Genomic DNA, 19,268 nt, shown 5'->3' on the forward strand with positions numbered 1-19,268 from the left:
TCCTCCACAGTTGTTTTTGGTGACATATCCGTAATCATTGATGTTTTCACAGTGTGATTGTGACCCTCTGTTCACTAAAGGTAGCCCACAAAATGTTTAACTGAGACAAATTACTTATTTTCATTACATTGCCCAAAGCAAAGTTCAAATGAAGACGCCACAACCTCAGATGCATAGATAAGAAAAAATAAGAGTATTTTATTGTTTATTTTTATGTATTTATACTAATTATTTTGATAATAAGTGAGATTTGTAAGGCACTTCACAGGGACCCTCCATGTGGCTTCTCCGGCAGTCCTTCACCACAGTCCTGGGAAGTAAGCAGGACAGGTATCACTTCTGCTTTAAAGCTGAGGGCACAAATGCTGCAAAGTCAACAGATCTTCCTACGGCCTCCTATTATGCAGAAGTCCCAAGGTTGTCACAATACTGCCTTCTATTTAGGGAAGAAAACGGATTTTATTTATTTATTTCATTTATTTTAGACTAAACCTTTAAACCTTTGAAGGTATTATACTTAGAGGTAAATAAATCAGAAATAAGCTCACAGTAATACCTTTCACTTCTGTAGTTCTTCACATTTTCAAAGGCACTTTCTCAGATATCTTCTTTTTTTTTAAGATTTTATTTATTTATTTATTAGAGAGAGAGAGAGAGCATGCTTGCATGGGTTGGGGGAGGGGCAGAGGCAGAGGGAGAAGCAGATGCCCTACTGAGCAGGGAGCCTGATGTGGGGCTGGATCCCAGGACCCCGGGATCATGACCTGAGCTAAAGGCAGATGCTCAAGCGACTGAACCACCTGGGTGCCCCTCAGATATCTTCTTAACTGACCCTTCTACATAGCTCCCAGCTAGCAGGTATTGTAACTATGGGTTTACTTATCTATATCTCCTGATACTAAGTTCAGCACATGGTAGGTTCTTGATAATGTTCTATACCTTGTACAGTAGGTACAGAAGGTTCCACAAGAAGTAAGCTGGGATCAGAACCCAACTTGTAGGACCTCCAGTTCAGATTGGATACAGATTGTGCAAACTTGGAGGGCCACATAAAAAGAACTAGATTTTCACCTGAAGAAGACAAGATAAGGTTGGTGGAAGCCTCTGCTCCCTGGAGTGAACATATCACCGTGGTGTTTTATGCAAAGATTCACTTACTGTTGGTAAGCAAAATAGAGACTGGTGGCAGGCAAGAGATCATGATGTATCAGAATGTGGGAAGAGGGGCACCTGGGTGGCTCAGTCAGTTAAGCAGCCAACTCTTGATTTCAGCTCAGGTCATGATCTTGGAGTCCTGGAATTGAGGCCCACATCATGCTCCATGCTCAGTGGGAGTCTGCTTGAGGATTTTCTCTCTCCTTCTCCTTCTGCCTCCCCCCCTCTCACCCTCTCTCTCTCTCAAATAAATAAATCTTTTTTAAAAAAAGAATGTGGGAGAGAATATTAGTCTTTCCATGTATGTATATTTTTCACTTAAAGAATTGGGATATCGGGGCACCTGGGTGGCTCAGTCGTTAAGCGTCTGCTTTCAGCTTGGGTCGTGATCCCGGGGTCCTGGGATTGAGCCCTGTGTCAGGCTCCCTGCTCTGTGGGAAGCCTGCTTCTCCCTCTCCCACTCCCCCCGCTTGTGTTCCCTCTCTCGCTGTGTCTCTCTCTGTCAAATAAATAAAATCTTTAAAAAAAAAAAAAAGAATTGGGATATCAGCAGGAATGGCATAGTAAGGATCTCCAGAAATCCACTTCTTCTTAAAAGCAACAAAAACACTGACAGAGATTGTCAAAGTCAACTTTTTTAGAACACTGGGTATTAACCAAAGGCTTGTAACACTCTGATGAGTGTTTATTCAAAAAAAAAAGGGCAGCAGACTCTTGGTAAAAGCAGCAAGCTTTGTGGCATCTTAATTTGCCATATACCCCTCACCCTCTCCTCAGTTCTACAGTAGCCTTGAAAATCAATCCACTCATCACTGTGAAAACCAGAAGCTTATCAGCTCCCAGAGGGAGCCATGGGTTTGAAGCTCCCATCCTCTGGCAGTTCTCAGGGAACTGTCATGATTTGACCTGACAGTTTAAATGACTTTAAAAGACCTTGTGTAACTATGTTCAAAGTATAACTATGCTCACTAGTGTAACTGTGTGAACATAGTGTAATGTAACTATGCTCAAAGAACTTAGGAAATAATATCTAAAGAACTAAAGAGAACAAAGAAATAATTTCTTCCCAAATAGAGAATATTTAAAAAATAAATTTTTTTTAATTAAAAAGACTCTATATAATTTCTTTTTTGTGGGAAAATAAAAGCCAGATGTAAATTCTGGAGTTGAAAAGTATAACTGAAATTAAATGTATATTAGAGGAGCTCAGTGGCAGATTGGAGTAGGCAGAAAAATCATCAAACCTCAAGACAGATCAATTGAAATTATATAGCCTGAGGAACAGAAAGAAAAAAGAAGACAAATGAACAGAGCCTTGGAGACCTGTGAAACACAATCAAACATAGTAACATACACATAATGGGAGTCCCAAAAAGAAAGGAGAGAAAAGTGTAGATAGAATATTTAAAGAAATAATGACCGAGGGGTGCCTGGGTGGCTCATTCGGGTAAGTGTCAGACTTGGTTTCAGCTCACGTCCTGATCTCAGGTTCATGAGATCAAGCCCTGCATCAGGCTCCGTGCTCAGATGGGAGTCTTCTGGAGATTCTGTCTCCCTCTTCCTCCCCCTCTGCCCTTTCCCCCACTCATATGCTTGCTCTCTCTCTCTCAAATAAATAAATAAAATCTTTTAAAAAAATGAAAACTTCCCAAATTTAATGGGAAATATGAATCTACACATCCAAGAAGCTCAACAAAATCCAACAAGGATAAAGGGATCCATACCAAAACACATCATAATCAAACTATCTGAAGACAAAGACAAAAAGAGAATCTTGAAAGCAGCAAGAGAAGCAGATTGTCAAATACAAGGCATCCTCTATAAGATTAATAGCCAATTTCTCATCAGAAACCATGGAGTTCTGAATGCACTGTGATGACATATTCAAAGTGCTGAAGAAAAGAGTATCAACCAAGAACTCTGTGTCCAGCAAAACTATCATTCAAAAATGAAGGAGAAATTAAGGCATTTTCAGATAAGCAAAAACTGAGAGAATTTATCATTAGCAGACCTTTCCTACAAGAAATGCTAAAGGGAGCCCTCAGGCAGAAATGAAAGGTTACTGGAAAGTAACTGGAAACTTCGCAAAGAAATAAAAAGCACAACAATGATAACTACATAGGTAAATTAAAAAGTATAGATATATTTTCTTTTTCTAACTTTTTTCCCTCCAATCAAAAGTAAAAGACAGCTGCCCAAAGCAATAATTATAAATCTGTGTTGATGGGTATATATAATTTTTAAAGATCTAATTTGTATGACGATAATAGCATAAGAGAGGGGGAAGGGAATGGAATTATGTAAGATAAAAGTTTTAGTATACTATGAAATTAAATTGATATTAATCCAAACTAGATTGTTTGTAATACCCAGGAAAACCACTAACGAAATTACTTTTAAAATATAGTAAAAGAAGGGGCGCCTGGGTGGCTCAGTTGGTTAAGCGTCTGTCTTTGGCTCATATCATGATCCCAGGGTCCTGGGATCAGGCCTCACAGTGGGCACCCTGCTCAGCTGGGAGTCTGCTTCTCCCTCTACCTCTGCCCTGCTCATTCTCTCTCTCTTTCTCTCTCTCTCAAATAAATAAATAAAATCTGTTAGGAGTGGTGGGGGGTGGGAGGGATGGGGTGGCTGGGTGATAGACACTGGGGAGGGTATGTGCTATGGTGAGCAGTGTGAACTGTGTAAGACTGTTGAATCACAAACCTGTACCTATGAAACAAATAATATATTATATGTTAAAAAAAAAAAAATAGTAGGAAGGGAAAAATGAAGGGGGGGAAATCGGAGGGAGAGACGAACCATGAGAGACTATGGACTCTGAAAAACAAACTGAGGGTTCTAGAGGGGAGGGGGATGGGGGAATGGGTTAGCCTGGTGATGGGTATTAAAGAGGGCACGTATTGAATGGAGCACTAGGTGTTATATGCAAACAATGAATCATGGAACTCTACATCAAAAACTAATGATGTAATGTATGGTGATTAACATAACATAATAAAATAAAATTTAAAAAATAAAGTAAACATGTTTGTTATATATATATATATATATATATATATATATATATATATAGTAAAAGAAACAACAAAGGAATTAAAATGTTACACTAGAAAATACCTATGTAACATAAAAAATGGCAGATATGGAGTAACTGAGGAACAAAATAGATATGACACATGTGGAAAACAAATAACAAAATGGCAGTAATAACTCCTTCCAGATATAAAATGGATTAAGCTCTCCAATTAAATACAGAGATGAACAGAATGGAGTGTTTTTTGTTTGTTTGTTTGTTTGTTTTTAAGTAGGTTCCACACCGAGTGTGGAGCCCAACACAGGGCTTGAACTCACTACCCTGAGACCAAGACCTGAGCTGAGATCAAGAGTTGGACGCTTAACTGACTGAGCCACCCAAGCAACCCTGGAATGTTTTTTTTTTAAATGACCTAACTATATGCTATCTACCAGAGACTCTAGATTCAAGATACAAATAGTTTGAAAGTAGAAGGATGGTAAAATATATTCTATGCAAACAGTAACCAAAAAAATAGCTAGAGTGGCTATAACAATACCAGACAAAATAGATCTTAAGACAAAAACTTTTATGAGAGGATACTATGTAATGTAATGAGAGGATACTATGGTCAATCCATCAAGAAAATACAAGAATTATATACAACTAAAAGAGAGCCCAAAGTACATGGAGCAAAAACTGACAGAATTGAAGTGAGAAATAGACAATTTAGAAATAATAGTTGGTGTCTTCAATACCCCATGTTCAATATTGTATAGAATAGTTAGACCGAGGATCAGCACTGAAACTGAAGACTAAGAGCATAAATCAACTAGGGGCACCTGGGTGGCTCAGTCATTAAGCGTCTGACTTCGACTCGGGTCGTGATCCCAGGGTCCTGGGATCAAGCCCCACGTTGGGCTCTCTGCTCAGTGGGAAGCTTGCTTCTCCCTCTCCCACTCCCCGCTGCTTGTGTTCCCTCTCTCGCTGTCTCTCTCTCTCTGTCAAAATAAATAAATAAAATCTTAAAAAAAAAGACTATAAATCAACTAGACATAGCAGACATCTATAGGAGACTCCACTTAATAACAACAGAATATACATTCTCAAGTACACATGAAACATTCCCCAGGATAGACCAAATAGGCCATAAAACAAGTCACAATAAATTTAAAAGGATTGAGATCATACAATGTGTGTTCTCTGGCCACAGTAGAATGAAATTATACATTAATAACAAAAAGAAATTTTAGAAATTCACAATAGATGGAATAACCAAAGAATTGAAGAAGAAACAGGGATATTAGAAAATATTTTGATATGAATGAAAATGGAGACAACATATCAAAATGTGGGAGACACTCTAAAGCAATGCTTAGAGAGAAATTTATAGCTATACCCATATCTATATTAAAGAAGAAAGATCTCAAATCAATAACCAAACCCTACACCCTAAGAAACTGGAAAAAGAAGAACAAATTAAACTCAAAGATAGCAGAATGAAGGAAATAATATAGATCAGAGGGGACATAAGTAGAGAATGGAAAAACAATAAAATTATGAAACCAAACATTGATTTTTTGCAAAGATTAACAAAACTGGCAAACCTTTCACTAGACTGACCAAGTAAAAAAACAGAAACTCAAGTTACGCAAAAAAAAAAGGAGTATAAAAGAACACTACAAACAGTTATAGGTCAACAAATTAGTTAACCTAGATAAGATGGATAAATTCCAGGGCGCCTGGGTGGCTCAGTCATTGAGCGGCTGCCTTCGGCTTAGGTCATGATCCCAGGGTCCTGGGATCGAGCCCCGCATCGGGCTCCCTGCTCCACGGGAAGCCTGCTTCTCCCTCTCCCACTCCCACTGCTTGTGTTCCCTCTCTCGTGTCTCTCTCTGTCAAATAAATAAATAAAATCTTTAAAAAAAAAATTAAAAAAAAAAAAGATGGATAAATTCCTAGAAAGACAAACTACCAAAACTGACTTGAGAAGAAACTAAAACTCTTTTTTTTTTAATTTTTTTTTATTCTTATGTTAATCCCCATACATTACATCATTAGTTTTAGATGTAGTGTTCCATGATTCATTGTTTGTGCATAACACCCAGTGCTCCATGCAGAATGTGCCCTCCTCAATACCCACCACCAGGTTAACCCATCCTCCCACCCCCCTCCCCTCTAGAACCCTGTTTGTTTTTCAGAGTCCATCATCTCTCATGGTTCGTCTACCCCTCCGATTTCCCCTGCTTCATTCTTCCCCTCCCGCTACCTTCTTCTTCTTCTTTTTTTTTTTTCTTAACATATATTGCATTATTTGAAGAAACTAAAACTCTTGAGTAGATTTATAATAAGCAAAGGAACTGAGTAATCAGGAGTCTTCCTACAAAGAAAAGCCCAGGCTCAGATGGCTTTGTGGATGAATTCTACCATCCACAAAAGAACACCAATTCTTCACAAACTTCCCCCGCCCCCCCCAAAAAAATAAGGGAGAAAGAATACTTCCCAGCCCATTCTATGAGATCAATATTATCTTGATATCAAAATCAAAGTCATTATAAGAAAGCTACAGACTAGTATCCCTTATGAATATAGACACAAAATACCTCAGTGAAATATTACTAAACTGAATCTAATAATATAAATATACGTCAAACCACAATGAGGTATCACATTACACCTGTTAGAATGGCTAAAACCAACAACGCAAGAAACAGCAGATGTTGGTGAGGATGTGGAAGAAAGAGAACCCTCTTGCTCTGTTTGGGAATGCAAACTGGTACATCCAATCTAGAAAGGAATATAGAGGTTCTTCAGAAAGTTAAAAAATAGATCCAGCAATTTCATTACTATGTATTTACCCAAAGAATACAAGAATACCAATTCAAAGAGATACATGCACCCTGATGTTTATAGCAACATTACTACAATCGCCAACTTATGGAAAGAGCCCAACTGCCCATCAACTGATGAATGGATAAAGAAAATGTGCTGTGGGGCGCCTGGGTGGCTCAGTTGGTTAAGTGACTGCCTTCGGCTCAGGTCATGATCCTGGAGTCCCGGGATCGAGTCCCTCATCAGGCTCCCTGCTCGGCAGGGAGTCTGCTTCTCCCGCTGACCCTCCTCCCTCTCATGCTCTCTGTCTCTCATTCTCTCTCTCTCAAATAAATAAATAAAAAATCTTTAAAAAAAAAAAGAAAGAAAGAAAATGTGCTGTGTATACACACACATACACATACACACACACACACACACATGCATACACAATGGAGTATTACTCAGGCATAAAAAATAATGAAATCTTGCCATTTGTGATGATATGGATGGACCTAGAGAGTATGATGCTAAGCAAAATAACTCAGAGAAAGACAAATACCATATGATTTCACTCATGTGGAATTTAAGAAACAAAACGAGCAAAAGGAAAAAAGAGAGAGAGAGTTAAACCAGGAAGCCAGAGAACAAACTGATGGTTACCAGAGGGGAGGTGGGTGGGGGATGGGGGAAATAGGTGATGAGGATTAAGAGTGATGAGCACTGGGTATTGTATGGAAGTGTCGAAGCACTATCTTGTACACCCGAAACTAATATTACACTGTATGCTAACTAACTGGAATTTAAATAAAAACTCTAAAAAAAATGGTACAGCCTCTTTGGGAAGCAGTTGGTAGTTCCTTATAAATTAAACATAGAGTTACCATGTAACCCAGCAATTCTGCTCCATAGTGTATACCAAAGAGAATTGGAAAACATATATCCACACAAAAACTTGCACGTGAATGTTTATAGCAGCATTATTCATAATAGTGGAAAACTTGAAACAGCCCAAGTATCCATTAACTGATGAATGTAGAAACAAAATGTTTATATCCATACAATGGAATATTACTTATATATAAAAAGAAATATACTGATACATGCTACAACGTGGGTGAACCTTGCAAATATCATGGTAAATAAAAAGAAGCCAGACACAAAAGGTCACATATTATATAATTCCATTTTTATGAAATGTTTTTAATAGGTAAATCTGTAGAGTCAGGACAATAAGTTAGTCATTGCTAGGGTCTGGATAGAGTGGAATGGGGAGTGACTCCTAATGGGCGTGGCATTTCTTTTTGGTGTAATACCAATGTCTTAAAATTAGATAGTTGTGATGATCGCACAGCTTTGTGAATGTACTAAAAAAACCCCACTGAGTTGTACATTTTAAAGGAGTGAATTGTATGGTATATGGATTTATAAATGATTTGGAAGCTTTCAAAAAAAATTAAGCTTTTAGTACATGATAATTTAAAATATATACTGTGCATGTGTGTGTGTGTTGGATGTTTAATAATTTTTCACTAATGGGCTGCTCAGTCAACTCTCTAGAAACAACTGTAGACATGAGATATGTACATCACCCATAATAAATACTTTCAAAAGTTGTATCTAATTTCATCTAGGACAGAGAAGATTTACCAGAGCATTATCACTGTCTCTGTTTCTAATGACTTAAAATGAAGATGATAATGAATGAAGTATTGACAAAAACAAAATCGGGAAAGCCATTCAGTGGTGACAGGGACTAGCAAAAATGCAAAGGTGAGGTTCTAGGAGAACAAAAAGTCAGAACAAACCTATTTATTCTCTCAACCATAAAAATGCCTGAGCTTATTATAAAGCATTCCTTTGGCTCTGGACCCTTTGCCTGTCTTTGCCTATTCAGGGGAAAAATTGGATTTTAACACAAGAAGTAATTTCAGTGTTAAGCCCTCTTATGAAAAGATTTCCAAGCTCCCTGGGAACAAGTCAAAATCAGGCATCTCAGTGAGAAAAATGTTCATACTCTAAACGTAAAGAACAGATTAATTACATAATGCCCCTTTCTGAGGTACAATGTTATATTGTTGGTTTTGTTTTTGTAAATGTGTAGTGGGTTTTAAATACATGAAATAGCTAATCTCTAACTGGATAGAGAACTGTAGTTCTCTACTATTTCAATTCTTTAGAAATAACAAAACTTCTGCTATGAATATGTTGAAATTCCTGAAAAGAAAACCAGCAGGTATTAGTAGACTGCAATTATCATGCACACCAATCTTTAGGGATTTAGGGTTTAATTTAAAGCATATCTTTCTCATTTTTATAACTTTTGTGAATTATGGCACTTCAGCAGCCAATTGATTATAGTTTAACACAAGGTCTAGAGGTTTTCAATCAGGATGTAGAAATGTACCTATACGAAGTGCTACAACTTTTTCAGTAACAAAAGCCTGTAACAACTCTTGGAAGTCTTTTCCCGAAGCTTCCTTGTAAATATCAAGAGTCTTTTGTCTTGAATTCCCATCTTTTGAGGTATATATGCACCTGTGTTCCTAACAGATATGTCCTAGGGGCCTATATACACCTCCAGATTCTCAGATACCTCCATGACATAGTATTTGGAAACCACCTGATGCTTTTCCAGTAATGGCTCTTTATCACTCCTCTGCATGCTCCTGGTTTTCTCATACTTTCTTCAGAAGGCACTTGTTTGCTCAGTATATCCTCACACCTCAAGTTCACATCTCCAACTTTGTATCTATTAGCTGTTGAGCCAGTTTTCTTCACGGAATATAGTACTGGCCAAAATAGCTTCTCAGGTTGCTTTTTCTTCTTTTCTGGTGGAATCATTCACATCTTGGATGGGTACCCCCACTGCACTTTAACAGGCTATGCTTTAATCCAAAATGTCCACTTTCTGGCTAGGACCCAGATCTTTCCTTTTGGGTTCTGTTATTGGTACCAACCTTTAGCTTTCTTCTTCTGTGAGGGGCATTTTTCACAAAGAAACAAAGTTTTTTGTTGTTTGTTTTTTTTTTTTAATCACTTCATAGGAGTTATTTCAAAGGCAAGGATGGATGGGAAGTAGGTATGGATGGTGGGCTATGAAGCTATCCAGCTAATTGATATGTTGTCGATATTCTCCAGCCTTGCTAGGGAATGGTACAAATCTGTGCCTTAGAAAATTACATATTATTACATGTCTTAAACCTTCAGGCTCCTAAGCTAGTCAGCATCACTAATCTTTTTTTAAAAATTATTTTAAAATAATTTCAGACTTGGGGTACCTGGGTGGCTCAGTCGCTTAAGTATCTGGCTCTTGATTTCGGTTCATGTCATGATCTCAGGGTTGTGGGATCGAGCCCCCCCGAGTCGGGCTCTGCACTCGTCAGGGAGTCTGCTTAAGATTCTCTTCCTCTGCCCCCCCCCCTCCCCCCCGGCACTCGTGTTCGCTCTCTCTCTCTCAAATAAATAAATAAATCTTAAAAAAATAGTAATAATTTCAGACTTATAGAAGGGATTCTAGAACAGCCATACACCTTCATCCTGATTTCCCAAATGTTAACCTTTTATCTTCTTTGCTTTATCATTCTTTTGTAATAGATACATAGATATTGCCAAACTCCCCGCCCAAAAATTTGTACCAATTTGTTTCTCACCACCAATGTATGAGAGAGCCTGCTTTAACCCAGTCTCCCTGACAGAATGTGTTATTTTTTTGCTGATATCATAGGTAAGAAATGGTTTCTCAGGGTAGTTTTGCATTTGTATTATGAGTGAGGAAGAATATCATTCAAATATCTTTTCGTGTATGTGAATTGTCCGTTTATGTCTTTTGCCCATTCTTTGAATCAAGATTTTGAGACTTCTTCATAGGTTTGGACTCTAAGCTCTTTATCTGTGTCGTACACTGCAAATACTTTCTCCCACTTTGTCATTTGTCCCTCTCTCTTTTTTTTTTTTGCTTGTGGTCTTTTAGGTCATGTGTTGTTTTAAAATCTAGGCAAAGTTATTGATATTTTTCTTTTATGGCCTATAGATAGTTAAAGCCTTCCTTACACTCGGTTTATATAATAAAGAATTTACTCTTTTCTTCTAACACATGTGTCGTTTCATATGCTTGCATTTTGATCTCTGGTCCATTTGGAGTTTATTCTTGTTATTGGTATGAGGTATGCATGGTAATTTTTCTTTTTCTTTTTTTTTTTTAAAGATTTTATTTATTTATTTGACAGAGAGAGACACAGTGAGAGAGGGAACACAAGCGCGGGGATTGGGAGAGGGAGAGGCAGGCTTCCCGCGGAGCAGGGAGCCCGATGCGGGGCTCGATCCCAGGACCCTGGGACCATGACCTGAGCCGAAGGCAGACGCCCAACGGCTGAGCCACCCAGGCGCCCCAATTTTTCTTTTTCTAATAGCTATGCAATGATACCAGCACCTTTTATTTAAAAGCCCTAGGCCTTGGGGCGCCTGGGTGGCTCAGTTGTTAAGCGTCTGCCTTCAGCTCAGGTCATGATCCCAGGGTCCTGGGATCGAGCCCCACATCGGGCTCCCTGCTCAGCGGGGAGCCTGCTTCTTCGTCTCCCACTCCCCCTGCTTGTGTTCCCTCTCTCCCTGTGTCTCTCTCTGTCAAATAAATAAAATCTTTAAAAAAAAAAATCTAAAAGCTCTAGGCCTTTATGCAAAAGTCGTTGACATTTGAGATGCCACTTTTATCATATGCAAAATTTTTGTACGTGCTTGGGTCTCTTTGTTGACTTTCTGTTCCATTCAGTGGTTTAGCTGTCTGTTTATGTGCTGGTGCAGCACTGTTCTAATTATACAGCCTTTATAGTGTGTGTTCATATGCGATAGGGCTAATGCCCCTTCAGTGCTTTTCTTTCCCAGTTTTTTTTTTATAGACATTCTTTGTCAAGTTTTCTAACTCCATAAAAACATGTTGGTATTTCTACTGAGATTATATTAAATTTATAAATTAACATGGAGAGAGTTGGCATCTTTTTGATGTTGAATTGTTCTATCCCAGAACAAGGGATGTCTTTTCATTTGTTCAAGTCTATTCTTGTGTCTTTTGATAGCATTTTAATTTTTTCTTCATAAAGATTTTGCACATCTGTTGATAAGTTTATTATTTGTCTTTATGTTTTATCTTTTTTGCTGCCATTGTAAGCAACATTTTGTCTGATTTTATCCTCTAAATGGTTATTGTTTGTGTGTATGAAGGCTATTGACTTCTATATGTTAATTGATATCCTGTTATCATGTTTAATTCTTTTACCATTTGAGATAGTTTTATCATTGAATCCCCAAGCATACTATTATATCTGGCAATGGAGCTGGTTTTCCTTGTGTGATTTTTCTTGTTTAAATGTATTGGCTGATACCTCCAAGGCAATGTTATGCAGTATTGAAGATATTCTACACGCACAGACGTATTATACATGTATAATGTATATATTATATATTTTTAAGCATGTTAAGAAAGTATTCATCATTTTCTTCTTTCTTCATTGTTTTTATCCAGGATGGGTGCTGAATTGTGTCAAAAACTTTTCAGCATCTGTTATAATAATCCTATGATTTTTTTTCCCTAGATTGATCAATATCATGTTTTATATTAATGGATGTCCTCATATTGAGCAGACTTGCGCCACTGGAACACATCTCACTTTATCATGGTGTATTATTTCCTGAAAGTATGCCACTAATCTTAAAACTATAAATACCAAAGCTCTGCAACAGTGTTGCTCAAAGAATGATATCCCCTAGGGAACTTATGAATTATGGATTCCTACTGAATCAGAACCTCTGGGGAGGGTTTCCAGATTTTACTTCTCTCAGGCCCTTGCAGGGGCAGTCCTTATGCACACTGAGAACCATTGGGCTACCATATTGTTCAATGTGGATTTTTTATGGGAAGTGACTGCAAAAAATTATGTACTTTAGCAAAGAATGTGCTCCATGATGCCTTTAAAAATCTGCTTTATCTTGAAATTTTAAATCATGAGCCAGCTGCAGAAAAACAGATGGTACAGAAAAAACCAAAAGCTAAAATAATAGCTGTCACCTGACTATCCATTCATCAATTCACTCATTTATTCAGCATCTTTTAGCACTATGCAAGGATGGGGATACAAAAATGTATAAGACCTCTGTAACGGTAGGAGAAATGGAGAATTAAATGTGAATGTTTGTAAAGTAATATATTAGGTGTTTTGTTAGAAATATTTTCCAGGAATTTTATGGGTATGATGGACTTAAAAGAGGAAATACCTCTTTCTCCTAGATCAGAGAACATTTAAAGAGAAGCTGATGCTTTAGATGAAGCATCTTTCCAATATAACATTAACAATGGGGAAGAAATTGACTTACAAAAATCTTATTTAGATGAAACTTTTTAGAAATGTATCTCTTACACATGATGTACTAGTATATCAACACATCAACTCTTGGCAAACAGCTACAATATTATTTACATATATAAGGGAAAGTTTACCTGTAAATGGAGGAATCTCTATATTTAACCTATGAATGAATTTCTTTCCAAGATATCCAGATTTAATAGAAATACTGAATAACATCAACAGAATAATAGAAAGCATCAGTAATACATGGAAACTTCAGTAAACAGAACATGAACTGCCATTGTTTCTATTAGTATGCTTCAGATTCTCTTAAAGAAAAAAAATTTATATTCTTTTTCTATTAGAACTCGTGATGGTTTGGTTCCACTCCGTTTATTCTTAGTATAAGACTTTCCTTATCCAGGACAACCACTATGTGGGAGAGAGACCATAAAATTGTGTGACTAACATTCATGCCAGGATAATGGTTATGGGTTGGCTTGGTATGGAATTCATTTCGTCTTATCACATGAATGGCCCTCACATGATGATGGGGCAGCATTTTAAAGTACAAACCTGGTACCACTTGCTCTGAGGAAGATTCTCCAAAGTCAAATGTAGTTAGGATTCTTCCATTTCCTAATGTTACTGATGTAGAAGGGGTGTTATTTAATCGCCAACATTTTTATTTATCCAAAGTCTATAAAATTTAACTGCTGCTCTGCATTGAATATGATACAGTATGTATATAACAAATAGTTTGGGCATTATTTTTGCATCTGATTTAAACTGCAGCGGGTGTCAACCAAGATAGATGCAAATGTCACACTGAAGTCTTGGGGTATCTACTCGGGCTCTGCTTTAATCATCACTCTTCAACAGTTGCTCGCCAAATCATTAAAAATATTTTTGGATTGCCTTGGAAAAAGGTAATTCATGGAAAGCACTCCAGTATGTTTTTTTTTTAAATGTATATTCAGGGGCGCCTGGGTAGCTCAGTCGTTAAGTGGCTGCCTTCGGCTCAGGTCATGATCTCAGGGTCCTGGGATCAAGCCCCGTGTCAGGTTCCCTACTCCACAGGGAGCCTGCTTCTCCCTCTCCATATGCCTCTTCCCCTGCTTGTGCTCTTTCTTGCTATCTCTGTCCCTATCTGTCTCTATCAAATAAATAAATAGAATCTTTAAAAGATAAAAAATAAAAATGTATATTCATCCAGATTAATAGTAAAAGACTCTTCTGATAGCAAAAATTGATCCTGGGTGAGTTCTGAAATCACACACACACACACACACACACACACACTATACAATCTATTCTTAACCACCTGTTTAAGTAGTATATTTGTTTTGAAAAGCAATAAAATTTAATGTGCCTTTAATGAACTCTGTCATATTCACGTTAGTACTTTCTTTTTTACTTTATAGTTGGCAATCAGTGGATAAATTACATCTCATTCTGTGGCCTTAGAACACATGCAGAGCTTGAAGGAAACCTAGTCACTGAGCTCATCTATGTCCACAGCAAGTTGCTAATTGCTGATGACAACACTGTTATTATCGGTAAGTACATGGTCTAGAAATGGGTTGCTTGCTAGTTGATGTACTTCATGCAAAAATCCTTCTTTTTCTTCCTCCCAAGATTCCTTTACAGTTGAGAGGGACTGTAACATGACATCTAAAACATTTCTGAAGCAGTCTTTTCCACTTATGTCCTTTCTAATCCCTGTTTTTATCTGTGAAGAAACAGAGGCACAGAGCAATTAAATGGCCACTGTGCAAATTACAGTAGCCAGAGAGCCATGGTTTAGCCCAGCAGAGCAGTAATCAGCCTGTTCTCATTAATTTTTTATTACCCCCTTTTTTAAAATTGAAGTACCTAGGTTTCAGGGGCTGGAGGGGGAGACATGGGGAGAGAAAATGAGCAGCCCATGTGTCTATTGTCTGATGAATCGATAAAGAAGATTGGGTATGTATACAATGGAATATTACTCAGCTATAAAAAAGAATGAAGTCTTGCCATTTGCAATGCCATGGATGGAGCTAGAGTGTATTATGCTAAATGAAATAAGTCAGTCAGAGAAAGACAAATACCACAAATACCACATGATTTCATTCGTATGTGGAATTTAAGAAACAAAACAAGCAAAAGGGAGAGAGAGAGAGACCAAGAAACAGACGTTTACCCATAGTAAACAAGGTGGGTGGGGGAATGAATGAAATAGGTGATGGGGATTAAGGAGGGCCCCTGTTGTGATGAGCACTGGGTGTTATTTGGAAGTGTGGAATCACTATATTGTACACCTGAAACTAATATTACACTGCATGTTAACTAACTGGAATTTAAATAGAAACTTAAAAAAATAAATTCCCAGAAAAAATAAAGTGTAGTTTCTCAACTATAATTAGATACTTCCTTATCTTCCCTATTCTATGAGAAACTAAATGTTGTAGAGTGTTTTGAAATTTTTTTGGCAGTAAATATGCCATTTCCATCTCTATCCTCCACTGAGCAAAGGAAAAAAAAAATCTCATATCTAGGAGTAATGAGATTGTCTTATCTGGAACATGATTTGAAAAGAAAGAAAAAGCAATTCTGAAGCCAGAAAATGTATAGGCCACAGTGTGGTGATACATAATATATGCGTGCACACACACACACACACACACGCACACTCTCTCTCTCTCTCTTTTAATACTTACATAGGGCATTTAGAAAAATATCTGAGTCTTCTATCTCTTGCTCTATAGGGGTCAAAGTTCTTTAGGGATTTATTTACTCTCCTATTCCCCCAATAAGCAAAGTTTCTCTAATTTCCCCCAAGCTACCCTGGCCTTGCTCTCCAGAAGCCAATCTCAGAAAATTTTCATACTAAGTTTGGCATGATGATGATGTGATGTTTGCTGAAATGGAAAAACAAACAAAGCCAAATAAAATTTAGTTGATTTCTTCAGCAAGGTTTCAGAATCTTGAAGTAAATATTGACAGATATAAATATTTTCCTTTTAAAGGTCATTTTGGCTTTCCTTTAATTAAGTATAAATGCAAAGCAGTTTGCAGTAACAGAGCTAATGATTAAATAAGTTGAGTTTTTTAATTGACTTATTTTCTAGAAAGTTCTCTGAACTCACAAAGGCTACAATTTATTTAGGCTAGCAATAATTGATCAATCTTGTACATAATTCTTATCCATTTTCTTGAAACCAAAGAAGTGGCCTGGAGAGTATGAAGAGGTTTTACTTGCTAGTCTTTAGGGGCTGGATTTCTTTTTCTCCTTCCCCATGGACAAAACAGATTTCCCCATGGAAAAGATCCAAAGATAATTTTGTTTTTTGTATCTCAGGGGAAACTCTAAGAGAAGCAGGTTTGTTGCTGCTCTCACACATCAGCCCTGCTCAAATTCGTAACACTGAGAACAATATTTCAAATTCTCAGAGAGGAGTTTGAGAAGTTAGGTTGAAAATATTTTACAGCTGTTCAAAGAGGTTAAAGTAACCTGTGGTTAAATTTTCTAACATGGCAAATATATGCCAGAATTATTAAATAATTAACAGAAGAAAAACAACTGATTGTTTATTCTCCCTTTCTCCTCACAAGGAAATACCTGCTTTCTCACACTAAAGATCTCTTTTATGTGGAGCTTTAATTATCTCTTGCCCTGAGTGCCCCTGCTGGTCCGACTGGTCTGTGACTAAGTCCACTTTTCTATTCCATCTTAATATTGGCACTTAACCAAACTAACATTTTGTTTGCTTTCCTAAACAAAATAAGGCTATCCTTAAATAGACTTTGAGCCTATTCTATTGACGAAGTGAAACAGTTTTTTTCAGTGTTCACTAATCCACTAAAAAGCACAAAGGGGAGAATATGAAAATTGAATCAAACAGTGCCTCTGTCCTACAGAGCTCAAGGGCTACAGGGAAGGCAGGTGTTCTTTCCATTTAATACCAGAAACATTGGGTGGGTATTGCTGAGCAGGGTAAGAAGGTCCAGAGGCAATCAATGAGATTGGTAGGTGGGAAGCTATGTAGAGGAAATGAGTATCAGTGCTTAAAGGACAGGCTTGGGAGTGGCTGATCAAAGTCTGTAGTTGAAGGGCTGCCCCAGGAGAAAGGGCTTACCCTTGACCTAATCCCATGGATCTCAACCCTGGCTGCATTAGAGTTGTCTGGGGAGCTTTAAATATATGTATATCATTTAGGAGGAGGTTTATTCAAGTCTGCAATTTACTTTATTTATTTATTTTTTTTTTAAGATTTTATTTATTTATTTCAGAGAGAGAGAATGAGAGAGAGCACATGAGAGGGGGGAGGGTCAGAGGGAGAAGCAGACCCCCCGCTGAGCAGGGAGCCCGATGCGGGACTCGATCCAGGGACTCCAGGATCATGACCCGAGCCGAAGGCAGTCGCTTAACCGACTGAGCCACCCAGGCGCCCCTGCAATTTACTTTAAAATAGATCCCCCCCAAGGGGCGCCTGGGTGGCTCAGTCTCTTAAGCGTCTGACTCTTGATTTTGGCTCAGGTCATGGTCTCAGGGTCCTGGGATCAAGCTCCAAGTCGAGCTCCCCACTCAGCAGGGAGTCTGCTTGAGATTCTCTCTTTCACACTCCCTCTGCCCCTCCCCCCTTCTCACGCACAGGCTCTCTTTTGCAAATAAAATAAATATTAAAAAAAAATAGATCCCCCATAAAAGATGCATTAATGGATAAAGGGATGGAGTGGTACTGGGGGAAAAATACTAATGTCTGGTTCCTACTTCCAGAGATTCTGACTAATTGGTCCAGTTTGGGGCCCAGGCATCAAGGTGTTTTTACTTTTGTTTTCGGCACCAGTATTTTTTTAAAGAGCCTCCTGGGTGCTGCTCACATGCAGTCTGAGCTGAGAACTTCTGAACTGGAGGTACAGGGAACACCAGTGGGTAGAAAGCACTAAGTAGCCCATTTGGGCTCAATAGGAGAGTCCGTTTTCCTTAAAAACAACTAAGCTGAAGCAAGGTAGAGTTGGTATGTTCGTTGTCTGTAGCCGCTATGACAAACAGCCACAAACTTAGTGGCTTAAACCAAACAAATTTATTATCCAGCAGTTCTGTAGGTTAGAAATCCAACATGGGTCTCCCTGGGCTAAAATCAGGGGGTCAGCAGGACCACGTTCCTTCCTGGAGGCTTCCAGAGAGAATCCAATTCCTTGCCTTTTCCAGCACCAGAGCCTGTCAGCATTCCTTGGCTCAGGGCCCTCTTTCCCCATCTTTGAAAGCAGCAATGTGACATCTCTTTGAAGGTTCCCAAAAGTCTCAACCATACTTCTGTAACCACATCTCCCTCTGAATCCCCTTCACTTTTAAAGACTCTTTTGATTGTATTGGGCCCACCTGGATCCAGGCCAATCACCCTGTTTTAAGGCCAGCTGGTTAGCAACCTTCATTCCCCTTTGCCGTCTAACATAACATATTCACAGGCTTTGGGGATGAGGACGTGGTCATCTTTGGGGGCCATTATTCTGCCTACCCCAGAAAGATTCACAGTTTCTGAAACATTTTTTTAAAAACACAAACCAAAAAGGAAAAGACAGATAAATCCAACTGCATTAAAATTCAGAACCTATTCATTAAAAAGCACTATAAAGAGAATAAAAAGATAAACCATAAGCTGAAAACAGGATATTTGCAACACACTTAATATTCAGAACCTATAAAAAACTACTATAAACCAAGAAACAAAGACACCATCCAAAGGAAAAGGGGCAAAGGAATTGTATAGGAATGTCAGCAAAGAGGACATACCTGAGGCCCATAAACATTTGAAAGATATTCATCCTCATTAATCTAATGAGACAACAGTTTTTAAAAATACCAATTGGCAAAAATGTAAAAGTTGGACAATCCAGGTATTGACGAGGCCAAGGAGCACCCGGGACTCCACTCCTATGGACAGAGCCCAGGCAGAGTCCCCATA

At 38.1% G+C, this 19,268-nt stretch overlaps 1 protein-coding gene across 6 annotated transcripts in view; it reads left to right on the forward strand.

Moving 5' to 3' along the window:
- The window catches only part of PLD1 (phospholipase D1), a 192,122-nt gene that overhangs the window by 154,252 nt on the left and 18,602 nt on the right, over nucleotides 1-19,268 (forward strand). For all 6 annotated transcript variants that reach the window (XM_044920134.1, XM_021702667.2, XM_021702664.2 and 3 more), the window contains one exon: nucleotides 14,745-14,879. In XM_044920134.1, the coding sequence (XP_044776069.1) occupies nucleotides 14,745-14,879 (135 nt within the window). The remainder of the gene's footprint in view (nucleotides 1-14,744; nucleotides 14,880-19,268) is intronic.

Source organism: Neomonachus schauinslandi, chromosome 1 (genome assembly GCF_002201575.2).
Source record: "Neomonachus schauinslandi chromosome 1, ASM220157v2, whole genome shotgun sequence".
Classification (NCBI taxonomy): Eukaryota; Metazoa; Chordata; class Mammalia; order Carnivora; family Phocidae; genus Neomonachus; species Neomonachus schauinslandi.